Here is a 13,355-nt window from a genome sequence, read left to right as displayed (position 1 = left end):
TACGGACTGTATCCCTTGCAGACTGTATTGATATATATTGATATATAATGTAGGAACCAGAATATTGATAACAGAAAGAAATGGGGGAGGGAGGTTTTTTGGGTTGGTGCCTTAATTGTAAGTGTATCTTGTGTTTTTTATGTTGATTTAATAAAAATAAAAAATTTAAAAAACGATACAGATAATAAAAAAAACGATATCGATAATTTCCGATATTATTGGACATCCCTAATGTTTAGTATTGTTTACTCATATTTGAAAATAGGAAATAATAATGTGAGGACACTGACATATTGCATGAAACAAGTGTGAAAATATTTACCTCCAAGATTGTTACACCACTGACAATAGTTTCAAGAGACTACATAAGAACTTAATATTACAAAATAGTATTATATGCAAATTTATTTCAAATAAATTGTTAACTGGATTCAATAATGCGACTCTTTGAATTTCATAATATATTTTCACGTGGCTTTTTATTTTTAGAAAAACCCATTTATATTTCGCAAAGCAATAATTGGTAAATATTTAAAACAAACATGCGTATTTCGCAAGCAAATACTTTTTAGCTTACCTCATTATTAACAACCCTGTCTGCAACTGAAGTGGGCGGATCTTTCCTCTCCATGTCTACGGCAGTTGTCGATGTAAACAAAAGATGAAGTCCGTAAGGTTTGCTCACTTTCGGTTGACATCCAAAAGTACCAGCTAGTGAAAAGTTTGTTTTCCTTGCTTCAAGTTGTTTCATATGTTGTTGGCGTTTCGCATGTACTTCCAAAGCCTTGAAACCTCGTGATCCATAGTCAATATTATCATGACACCACGTGCACAAAACCTTTCCGGGACGATCGATTTTCCGAATAAAATCACCGAACAAAGTCGTAACTTTCTTCTTCCCAACAGTATCAGTGATTTCCCTTTCCATCCAGTCCCATCGGAACTTATTTTTGACATGTTTATCAATTTCTTTTACTCGTAAAGCGTCCTTTCTCTCGAGAACCGACATTGTTTACATATGGAAAATGGCCGTAGTAACCATTATGAATGATGACGTTATTAACGTCATCATTCATAACAGATGTCCTGATTGGTCACAAGGAACATATCGACCAATCAACTACGGCGTAATATAAACTACGTCTCGAATCTTGATTTAGGGTCGGGGAAAAAAACGGGAGATAATTTTTTTCCCCCCCGAGATTAAAAAAGACGGAATTCCGACTTTAGGCGGAAAAATCACATGCCTGGTCCCGGAAGGGTTAGTGCTGCAAGGGGTTCTGGGTATTTGTTCTGTTGTGTTTATGGTTTGTCGTTCTTGTTTGGTGTGGGTTCACAGTGTGGCGCATATTTGTGACAGTGTTAAAAGTTGTTTATACGGCCACCCTCAGTGTGACCTGTATGGCTGTTGACCAAGTATGCGTTGCATTCACTTGTGTGTGTGAAAAGCCGTAGATATTATGTGACTGGGCCGGCACGCAAAGGCAGTGCCTTTAAGGTTTATTGGCGCGCTGTACTTCTCCCTACGGCCTTTTAAAAAGTCATACATTTTACTTTTTTAAACCGATACTGATAATTTCCCATATTACATTTTAAAGCATTTATCGGCCGATGATATCATGGGACATCTGTAATTGTGGCCTACCACTCCATTGCTTCGTCCAGGCCTGTGCCCTTGGTGGCTGAGGTCTTGAAGATCTGCCACTTCCTGTCTTTGAGGGCGGGAAGACCCAGTGCGTTGGCCACCTCGGCGGGCGTCATGGCCTGGTCCATGTCTTGTTTGTTTGCAAACACCACCAGGATGGCCTTCTTCAGCTCCTCCTCCTGGACACAAGTAACCATGACAACGCTGCTAAACCCCCCCCCCCCCCCCCCCCCCCCTCAGCTATCGGGATGGAGTGACGCCACTCGCCTCCAACATGGCCACCAGCTCGGACTTTGAGATGCCCATTCTGTCGCGGTCGCTGCTGTCCACCACGTAGATGACGGCGTCCGTGTTGGAGTAGTAACATCTCCAGTAGGGCCTGTGTGGAGGAGACAGTCCGCTGAAGAGAACCGTGCTTTGTAGGGGTGTAACGCTACACAAACATTTGGGTTCGGTACAGTAAGAAAACAACAAAATATACATTTTTGGGTTATTTATTTACCAAATTTGCAAAATCTTCCACCAGAAATATTTTTCTTAGTGTAATATTTGATGTGAAGTAATGGGAACCTTGGATAGGTCAATAATTCATAATAACATTGATTTTGATTCAATATTATGTTTTGAGCAATGACAGTTTGAAAGAAAAACAGCTTTGTTTTATTAGTCAACATTGCAACTTTTTCTAAATTACATTTAACCTTTTTTATTTCGTTTTTGTTTATTTTAATAGTATTTTTAGAATGTGCCGTGGGCCTTTAAAACATTAGCTGTGGGCCGCAAATGGCACACTTTTGACACCCCTGCTATAGATAATAAAACATTAAATGTGATAAAAAGCAGTTTATCATAACTCTCTCTCTGTCTCTGCCCCTCCCTCACCAATGCTGCTGTTTGTTTTGTTTTTAACCCCTTCTTAACCCTGAACGTACATTGAAAATACACGCAACCCTAACTCAAAATGCCGGACATTTGAGGCATTTAAGAAACTCCAAAAGAGGACATGTCCGGTGAAAAGAGGACGTATGGTCAGTCTATCCTAGCCCGTTAGCTGCTAGCATGCCGTGTGTTGTGCCTCGGCGTGCATTGTTTACACAACGTGCGTTACGCTACTTAATATGTCCGTGTGGAAACTCGTTCGGTACACCTCAGAACCGAACTGGAACCCCCGTACCGAAACGGTTCAATACAAATACACGTACCGTTACACCCTTAGTGCTTTGTGTTCTTTTATTGTGTACCTGATACTTGTCTGTCCTCCCAGATCCCAAACCTGGAACTTCAGATTCTTGTATGTGACAGTCTCCACATTAAAGCCGATTGCTGCAAAGACAAAACAAACAAGCGTGTAGTAGTAGTAGTAGCCTTCAGAACCAACAATGTCTGTGCACTCTAAGGTAACGGGCACATACAGTTGATAGATCATGGTCATAGATCAGTGTTTTTCAACCTTTTTTGAGCAAAAAATGCGGAGGCACACCACCAGCAGAAATACTTAAAAGACGAAACTCAGTTAATAAAAAGTCGTTGTGGCAATTGTTGGATATGACTTTAAAGCATCACTATAGCTCTTGTCTCAAAGTAGGTGTACTGTCACCACCTGTCACATCACACCCTGACTTATTTGAACTTTTTATGTGTGTAGTGTTTTACTTCTTGTCTTGCGCTCTTATTTTAGTGGCTTTTTGTCTTTTTTTGGTATTTTCCTGTAGCAGTTTCATGGCTTCCTTTGAGCGATATTTCCCGCATCTACTTTGTTTTAGCAATCAAGAATATTTCACTTGTTTTTATCCTTCTTTGTGGGGACATTGTTGATTGTCAAGTCATGTTCGGATGCACATTGTGGACGCCGTCTTTGCTCCACAGTAAGTCTTTGCTGTCGTCCAGCATTCTGTTTTTGTTTTGGTTCTGCTTAGCCTTTCCTAAGCTTCAATGCCTTTCCTTAGGGGCACTCACCTTTTGTTTAGTTTTGGTTTAAGCATTAGACACCTTTTTACCTGCACGCTGTTTCCAACATCTATAAAGCAATTAGCTAGCGGCTGCCACCTACTGATATGAAAGAGTATTACACGGTTACTCTGCCGAGCTCTAGACAGCACCGACACTCAACAACAACACATCGTTTGCAAAACATATTTTTAATCCAAATAGGTGAAATTAGATCATCTCGCGGCACAGTTGTTGAAAAACACTGCCTTAGCCAATCAGATCACGAGTTGTCAGTAAGGCCTTCTTTACGCGTCCTGTGATTGGATACTCACTGGACAAGCGGTAGAAAATGGATGGTTTGAGCCGCGGCGGTGCTATGCAGACCAGCGGATGAATTGAACATAGCTACTTTTTTAACCCACAAAGAAGGAGAACAAAAGGTTGATTAGGTGTCAGATATATATTTGCAAGGCCATTTTCAAGAAGGATATTTAAAGAGAAAGTACATCTTTTTTTTACAATTTAAATGTTGACAGTACCACATAAGTTATGTTTTAATGGCAGATGCAGGTTTAACCTTGTGATATCACCTATTGTGGCCTTGTGGTTAGAGCAGTGATTTTCAACCACTGTGCCGCGTGAGATATTGTCTGGTGTGCCGTGGGAAATTATGCAACTTCACCTAATTGGTCCAAAAAATATTTTTTGCAAATCAATAATCATAATAATGTGCCGTTGTCTAGTGCCTGTGCTGTGTAGAGCTTGGCAGGGTGATCTTGTAATACTCCATACCAGTAGGTGGCAGCAGGTAGTTCATTGCTTTGTAGAAGTCGGGACACGTCGAGGATGGTTTGTCGTGATCCCAGTATGCAGAGCACAGCGGGAGACGGCGTGCAGGTAAAAAGGTATGTAACGCTTAAACCAAAAATCAACAAAAAGGCACTGTACCATAGGAATGGCTATTTAAAACAAAAGTAAAACTGAACTGGCTACAAAGTCAACAAAAACAGAATGCTGGACGACAGCAAAGACTTACAGCGTGTGGAGCAAAGACGGCATCCACAAAGTACATCCGTACATGACAATCAACAATGTCCACACTAAGAAGGTTAGCGTACGCACAACTTAAATAGTCTTGATTGCGAAAACAAAGCCGGTGCGGGCAACAGCACTCAAAGGACGGCGTGAAGCTGCTACAGGAGAACACCAACAAAACAGGAAGGGTCACCAAAATAACAGCGCAAGACAGGAACTAAAGCACTACACACAGGAAACTCAAAATAAGGCACGACAACCTGGTGGAGTTTCATTTTTTAACCTTTTCTGCTGGTGGTGTGCCTCCGTATTTTTTTTTTTAATGAAAAAAATGTGCCTTGGCTCAAAAAAGGTTGAAAAATACTTGGTTAGAGTGTCCGCCCTGAGATGGGTAGCTTGTGAGTTCAAACCCCGGCCGAGTCATACCAAAGACTATAAAAATGGGAGCCATTACCTCCCTGCTTGGCACTCAGCATCAAGGGTTGGAATTGGGGGTTAAATCATCAAAAATGATTCCCGGGCGTGGCCACCGCTGCTGCTCACTGCTCCCCTCACCTCCCAGGGGGTGAGCAAGGGTGATGGTTCAAATGCAAAGGGCAAATTTCACCACAACTACTGTGTGTGTGACAATCATTGCTACTTTAACTTTAAAGATTTTTAAATGCGCCAGAAAATAACCCGTTTTGTACACGGTTGATGTGCTTCAACCATACTGAAATGTCAATACCAGATCTTTATGGTCTAATATCCACACTTTATAGTTCAGGGGTGTCCAAACTTTTCCCACCAAGAGCCGCATACTGAAAAGTGTTGAGATTTGTTTGTGTAAAAAGTGCTAGTAAGTATGGGGGAGACATTTTGAAATGTGTTTATTTTGAAAAAAAATAGCTAAAAACTCATTTTTTAGAGCGAGAGAGAGAATACACTGTTATAGGTGACTAAGTATATTATTAATAGTTTACAAATCTCAGCTTTTTTGCTCTTTTTTTGACAGATGTTATTTGTAAATATACACAAAAATTCCGGTACAAATGTATACCGTATTTTTCGGAGTATAAGTCGCACCGGCCGAAAATGCATGATAAAGACGGGAAAAAACATGTAAGTCGCACTTTTTGGGGAAATGTGTTTGATAAAAGCCAACAGCAAGAATAGACATTTGAAAGGCAATTTAAAATGTCTAAAGAATAGTGAACAACAGGCTGAATAAGTGTACGTTATATGAGGCATAAATAACCAACTGAGAAGGTGCCTGGTATGTTAACGTAACATATTATGGTAAGAGTCATTCAAATAACTATAACATATAGAACATGCTATACGTTTACCAAACAATCTGTCACTCCTAATCGCTAAATCCCATGAAATCTTATACGTCTAGTCTCTTACGTGAATGAGATCAATAATATTATTTGATATTTTACGCTAATGTGTTAATAATTTAACACATAAGTCGCTCCTGAGTATAAGTCGCACCCCCGGCCAAACTATGAAAAAAACTGCCACTTATAGTCCGAAAAATACGGTATTTGCACCCAGTATCAGATTGATACCTGCTTGAGTTTTACTTGGGATCGGAAAGAGAATCAATGGTATTGCATATCACTACTGATCATGTCAGGGGCGGAGCTTCAGGGGAGGGCGGGCTGTTCGCACTGCTCGTGTCCAGAGGAGCTATGATCGTGCAAACCATAGACATGTTCTAAGGGTACGCAGCATGGAGCGCTACTGCCTACTGGCGCTGACGAGACGCGGGGCCGCCATCTTGGAGTGGTGATCCGCTCCACTCAGTGCAATTCATTTGGCAGGAGCAATGAACTGTCAGCGCATTTAATTCACTTTACCTCACTGAATACCACTGATTTTCACACGCTTTTTTGTCAGACGTGTAGCTATGATAAAGGACACATGTTTTATTATTCATAGTGTGCTTAACAGTAATAGAATATTCGTATATGCTATAAGTGACCCAGACGTCCGAGATCAAAACTGGGAATATAATCCCAGAGAAGGGGGAAAAAATGCTCAGCTATTTTGAAGTTGAAGAAACAATATGATGAGGTTATATATACATGCTACATAAACAATGTATGAATATATTATATATCTAAATATCTTATAGACTGTATCTCTGTTGCTGAGTTTATTCTGTCTTGACACTTTGTATTGATATTTTGTATTACATTCTTCCCCTAAATGATCATGTTTACAGTGATTGTTATATATGTATTTTTTATGTACGTCGCTTTGGATAAAAGCGTCTGCCAAATACTTCAACATAAACATAACTTTTACAATCTTTATCTTCATCATTTATTTCAACTTTATGTTATTCAAGTATGACATTTTTAAATGTAATTAATTTCATTGACAAGCAATTCTATTGTGGTCATACTCTTGTTTGCTAGCGGCTAGGATTTCAGTACTATTGAAGATCTTTGCTCTGTCAACTCTGTGGTTAACATTCTTTTCACAAAATACAACCAATAGTACGTTAATGTTAAATCTTACTTGTGAAAAGTCATCCCCCGATTCCTAATTTCAACAGTCCGCTCATTTGAGCAGGAAAACGCTGAACACCATCTTTGTTTTCTACCTGTCAACTGCCAGTTTAGCATCTTTGTTTTCTACCTGTCAACTGTCAGTTTAGCATCTTTGTTTTCTACCTGTCAACTGTCAGTTTAGCATCTTTGTTTTCTACCTGTCAACTGTCAGTTTAGCATCTTTGTTTCCTACCTGTCAACTGTCAGTTTAGCATCTTTGTTTTCTACCTGTCAACTGTCAGTTTAGCATCTTTGTTTTCTACCTGTCAACTGTCAGTTTAGCATCTTTGTTTTCTACCTGTCAACTGTCAGTTTAGCATCTTTGTTTTCTACCTGTCAACTGTCAGTTCAGCATCTTTGTTTTCTACCTGTCAACTGTCAGTTCAGCATCTTTGTTTTCTACCTGTCAACTGTCAGTTTAGCATCTTTGTTTTCTACCTGTCAACTGTCAGTTCAGCATCTTTGTTTTCTACCTGTCAACTGTCAGTTTAGCATCTTTGTTTTCTACATGTCAACTGTCAGTTTAGCATCTTTGTTTTCTACCTGTCAACTGTCAGTTTAGCATCTTTGTTTTCTACCTGTCAACTGTCAGTTTAGCATCTTTGTTTTCTACCTGTCAGTTTAGCATCTTTGTTTTCTACCTGTCAGTTTAGCATCTTTGTTTTCTACCTGTCAGTTTAGCATCTTTGTTTTCTACCTGTCAACTGTCAGTTTAGCATCTTTGTTTTCTACCTGTCAACTGTCAGTTTAGCATCTTTGTTTTCTACCTGTCAACTGTCAGCTTAGCATCTTTGTTTTCTACCTGTCAACTGTCAGTTTAGCATCTTTGTTTTCTACCTGTCAACTGTCAGTTTAGCATCTTTGTTTTCTACCTGTCAACTGTCAGTTTAGCATCTTTGTTTTCTACCTGTCAACTGTCAGTTTAGCATCTTTGTTTTCTACCTGTCAACTGTCAGTTTAGCATCTTTGTTTTCTACCTGTCAACTGTCAGTTTAGCATCTTTGTTTTCTACCTGTCAACTGTCAGTTTAGCATCTTTGTTTTCTACCTGTCAACTGTCAGTTTAGCATCTTTGTTTTGTACCTGTCAACTGTCAGTTTAGCATCTTTGTTTTCTACCTGTCAACTGTCAGTTTAGCATCTTTGTTTTCTACCTGTCAACTGTCAGTTTAGCATCTTTGTTTTCTACCTGTCAGTTTAGCATCTTTGTTTTCTAACTGTCAACTGTCAGTTTAGCATCTTTGTTTTCTACCTGTCAACTGCCAGTTTAGCATCTTTGTTTTCTACCTGTCAACTGTCAGTTTAGCATCTTTGTTTTCTACCTGTCAACTGTCAGTTTAGCATCGTTATTTTCTACCTGTCAACTGTCAGTTTAGCATCTTTGTTTTCTACCTGTCAACTGTCAGTTTAGCATCTTTGTTTTCTACCTGTCAACTGTCAGCTTAGCATCTTTGTTTTCTAGCTGTCAACTGTCAGTTTAACATCTTTGTTTTCTAGCTGTCAACTGTCAGTTTAACATCTTTGTTTTCTACCTGTCAACTGTCAGTTTAGCATCTTTGTTTTCTACCTGTCAACTGTCAGTTTAGCATCTTTGTTTTCTACCTGTCAACTGTCAGTTTAGCATCTTTGTTTTCTAGCTGTCAACTGTCAGTTTAACATCTTTGTTTTCTAGCTGTCAACTGTCAGTTTAACATCTTTGTTTTCTACCTGTCAACTGTCAGTTTAGCATCTTTGTTTTCTACCTGTCAACTGTCAGTTTAGCATCTTTGTTTTCTACCTGTCAACTGTCAGTTTAGCATCTTTGTTTTCTACCTGTCAACTGTCAGTTTAGCATCTTTGTTTTCTACCTGTCAACTGTCAGTTTAGCATCTTTGTTTTCTACCTGTCAACTGTCAGTTTAGGCTGCTCGCCGGCTCCTCGTCACCACTTCAAGATGGCGGCCCAATTTCTCGCGTCACAGCAGCCAATGCTGCGTCTACTTATAACATGTCTATGGTGCAAACAGTTTATTTCTAATCACCGTATGCGGGGTCACACTGTAGTTTGCCCCAGTCGCTATGCAAGACTGACTTTAGTGATTTAGTAGATGTAAAAAGTGAATATGTGTAAGTTACAAGTGGATCTACGCAATGTCATTTGGGTAAAATGGTCATCAAGCCGTCCAATGTCAACAGAGAACAAGCTAGGTGAGTATTTTTACTACAAAGTGTGAAGAGTTCCTTGGGTTCTTCCTACGGCTCCGAGCAAACAGGAACCCAGGTCGCCAGCATCAGAGGCGAGCGCGCTGACTACCGAGCCTGGGCAATCCGCTTGATATCACAAGGTTTAAAAAGGGGCCGCTGGGTCGTGATGCACTTACTGGGAATGGTGGTGACAACCTCGCCGACCTGCAGCCGATACAAAATGGTGGTTTTCCCCGCGCCGTCCAAACCCAGTATCAAGATCCTCATCTCCTTGGTGCCAAAGAGGCCCGAGAACAGACTCGAGAAGAAACCACCTGGGGGAGTGGGAGAATCAGAGTCAGACGTTCTTTGATAATCCCTTTCAAGAGCAGACAAACATTACAGGGAGACAGAACAGGATCAAAACATTACAGGGAGACAGAACAGGATCAAACATGACAGGGAGACAGAACAGGATCAAACATGACAGGGAAACAGAACAGGATCAGACATGACAGGGGAGACTGAACAGGATCAGAAATGACAGGGAGACTGAACAGGATCAGACATGACAGGGAGACGGAACAGGATCAGACATGACAGGGGAGACGGAACAGGATCAGACATGACAGGGGAGACGGAACAGGATCAGACATGACAGGGAGACAGAACAGGATCGCTGCCAGGTCTGCCAACTTCCAGTGCCCCTTACAAAAAAGGTGAGAAAACACTGGTGGGGGTGAGAAAAAAAATATTCAGTCTAAGCCTGGGCCCCTGGAGACTGAGGCCAAGGGGGGAAAAAAACTCATAGCCATAGCACACATAAGCATGTGTGTAAGAGGGAAACATTAAAGACATTAAAAGAGCAGAGCTGATGCAATCAGCCACTTCTACGTACAGCTACAAAAGTAAAAAAATAAAAACATATACACTGTGGTGGCCTCTGCGGTGTTCCACGCCATCGTCTGCTGGGTTGGGGGGGGAGCATGGCCAGAGACAGGAGCAGACCCAACAAAGCAACCAAGAGAGCCGACTCCACCCTCGGCCGCCCACCAACTCTCAGCCAGTGTCCAGTCTGCATGGATGAGCAATGAGACCGAGGATACGTCCAAGGAGACGGAGGTGTCCGATACCTGCTCATTCAGCCAAGACACTGTGAAGCTTGTCCAGCTCCGCAGTTCTGTTCTCTTCATCCACATCCCCTCCAGTCTCTCCAAACTCTGCAGTCCTGATTCTTCATCCACATCTCCTCCAGTCTCTCCAAACTCTGCAGTCCTGTCTCTTCATCCACATCCCCTCCAGTCTCTCCAAACTCTGCAGCCCTGTCTCTTCATCCACATCTCCTCTAGTCTCTCCAAACTCTGTAGTCCTGTCTCTTCATCCACATCTCCTCCAGTCTCTCCGAACTCTGCAGTCCTGTCTCTTCATCCACATCCCCTCCAGTCTCTCCAAACTCTGCAGTCCTGTCTCTTCATCCACATCTCCTCCAGTCTCTTCAAACTCTGCAGTCCTGTCTCTTCATCCACATCCCCTCCAGTCTCTCCAAACTCTGCAGTCCTGTCTCTTCATCCACATCTCCTCCAGTCTCTCCAAACTCTGCAGCCCTGTCTCTTCATCCACATCTCCTGTAGTCTCTCCAAACTCTGTAGTCCTGTCTCTTCATCCACATCTCCTCCAGTCTCTCCAAACTCTGCAGCCCTGTCTCTTCATCCACATCTCCTCTAGTCTCTCCAAACTTTGTAGTCCTGTCTCTTCATCCACATCTCCTTCAGTCTCTCCAAACTCTGCAGTCCTGTTTCTTCATCCACAGACTATAAACACGGGAGCCATTACCTCCTCAGCATCAAGGGTTGGAATTGGGGGTTAAATCACCAAAAATGATTCCCAGGTGCGGTCACTGCTGCTGCTCACTGCTCTCCTCACCTCCCAGGGGGTGAACAAGGGGATGGGTCAAATGCAGAAGATAATTTCACCACACCTAGTGTGTGTGTGTGTGACAATCATTGCTACTTTAACTCTTAACTTAACTTAAATTCCAGCTGGTTAGCCAGGATTATCTTAGCATGATTGATTGATTGATTGAAACTTGTATTAGTAGATTGCACAGTGAAGTACATATTACGTACAATTGACCACTAAATGGTAAGGGAGGGGTCACACAATGTTGTGCTTATTCTTCAATGCACATTGCAACCACTTGTATTATTTAAACGCGTGTTCACTTCACAGCAAAACAAATGATTTAAACATTTAAAAGAGGGTTGATGTCACAAGAAAACAATGATTTAAACATTTTAAAAAGTGTTGACGTCACAAGAAAACAAACATTACTCCGGGCTAACAGCTAGCATGGCGCTAGCTAACCGAACCACGTGTAAACTGTCTGGCAAAAGTCAAACATTTGCGTTTTTAATGATACATCTAAAGTAAATAGACGCACGTATGCAAATGTTTGGAGAAAATTACCCATTTTGACGAAGACTCGGCTCTCGTACCGCAGCAGGAGGTTGGATTGGAAAATCCTTCTTCCGTGTGGTGACGTGTCGTCAGATGACGTCATCAACACGCGTACTTTATTTCGTCGCTGTCACTGCCCGCCCGGTTCACGCATGCGCGAAGATTACGTCACTTCCTGGAAGACGCTTCTGCTGTTTTAAATGTTTTATTGACGTTTCGTACAAAACAAACAGCTTATTTAGTAGTAAAAGAGAAGTAAAATGCAGCATTAAACAGGTAGCTATAAATAATCAGGACATATCGCCGCAATTTAATCAATTTGGACTTTTCTGTTATTGCAATGAAGGACGCACGGGGGCGCTACTGACTCCCATCACGCCATGTCTTGTTTATGTGAGGATTTTTTTAAACGAGGCATCCATCCATCCATTTTCTACCGCTTGTCCCTTTTGGGGTCGTTTAACCTAAAATCTATGTTTCTTGTTTTTTTTAAATTGATCAACAAACATTCATTTATAATTCAATGTCAAAGAAAGAAAACCAAAGCAAATACACAGTATTAAATATTAATAAATAATAATAATAAAAAATATGAAATAAATGTATAATTCACACAAAAAGTCAAGGCACTTTCAACGTCAAAGAAAGAAAACCAAAGCAAATACAGATAGAGTATTAAATATTAATAAATAATAATAATAAAAAATATGAAATACATTTATAATTCACACAGAAAGTCAAGGAACTTTCAACATCAAAGAAATAAAACCAAAGCAAATACAGAGAGTATTAAATCTTAATAAATAATAATAATAAAAAATAAAAAATACATTTATAATTCACACAAAAAGTCGATGCACTTTCAACATCAAAGAAAGAAAACAAAAGCAAATACAGATAAGAGTATTAAATATTAATAAATAATAATAATAAAAATATAAAATACATTTATAATTCACACAAAAATTCGATGCACTTTCAACATCAAAGAAAGAAAACAAAAGCAAATACAGATAAAGTATTAAATATTAATAAATAATTTAAAAGAAAAAAAGAAATAAAAAGGGCCATCTAAATCATTTTTAAAAAAATTAACAGAGATATCAAGTTAAGGGCTTTTGTACTCTTAATCATTCTCCAAGATTTGATTGATAATTGTAAACCATTAAGCCAATTAGAAAATATAGGCTTTACTTTCATAAATCGACATTTCATCTAGAAAACATTTTGCCTGAAAACATTTTCTGTGTTACTGTGATAAAGTAGGTTACTCTGGACGCGGAATGCTAGTCTGATATCTTCTTAGGACCAGGACTCCGGTCAGAGAGTAGGACACAGAGACGCTTTCAGGCACTCTTTAATGGTGAAGTTGGACAAGTGTGGTATAGGTGTGTGTGTGTGTGTGTGTGTGTGTGTGTGTGTGTGTGTGTGTGTGTGTGTGTGTGTGTGTGTGTGTGTGTGTGTGTGTGTGTGTGTGTGTGTGTGTGTGTGTGTGTGTGTGTGTGTGTGTGTGTGTGTGTGTGTGTGTGTGTGTGTGTGTGTGTGTGTGTGTGTGTGTGTGTGTGTGTGTGTGTGTGTGTGTGTGT

General features: G+C 40.4%; 1 protein-coding gene across 1 annotated transcript in view; it reads right to left on the bottom strand.

Annotated features, from left to right (window-relative positions):
- Positions 1–11,914, bottom strand: part of LOC133662469 (ADP-ribosylation factor-like protein 1) — a 13,027-nt gene extending 1,113 nt beyond the window's left edge. Inside the window, exons 1-5 of the mRNA XM_062066487.1 lie at positions 11,779–11,914; positions 9,510–9,647; positions 2,887–2,968; positions 1,913–2,024; positions 1,646–1,824 (exon numbers count right to left, since the gene is read on the bottom strand). Of these exons, the coding sequence (XP_061922471.1) occupies positions 1,646–1,824; positions 1,913–2,024; positions 2,887–2,968; positions 9,510–9,647; positions 11,779–11,872 (605 nt within the window). The 5' untranslated portion in view covers positions 11,873–11,914. The remainder of the gene's footprint in view (positions 1–1,645; positions 1,825–1,912; positions 2,025–2,886; positions 2,969–9,509; positions 9,648–11,778) is intronic.
- Positions 11,915–13,355: the final 1,441 nt, after the last annotated feature.

The sequence above is a fragment of the Entelurus aequoreus genome, linkage group LG12 (assembly GCF_033978785.1).
Source record: "Entelurus aequoreus isolate RoL-2023_Sb linkage group LG12, RoL_Eaeq_v1.1, whole genome shotgun sequence".
NCBI classification, from domain to species: domain Eukaryota; kingdom Metazoa; phylum Chordata; class Actinopteri; order Syngnathiformes; family Syngnathidae; genus Entelurus; species Entelurus aequoreus.
Note: the sequence above shows the minus strand (reverse complement) of the source record. Positions and strands in the feature narration are given on the sequence as shown.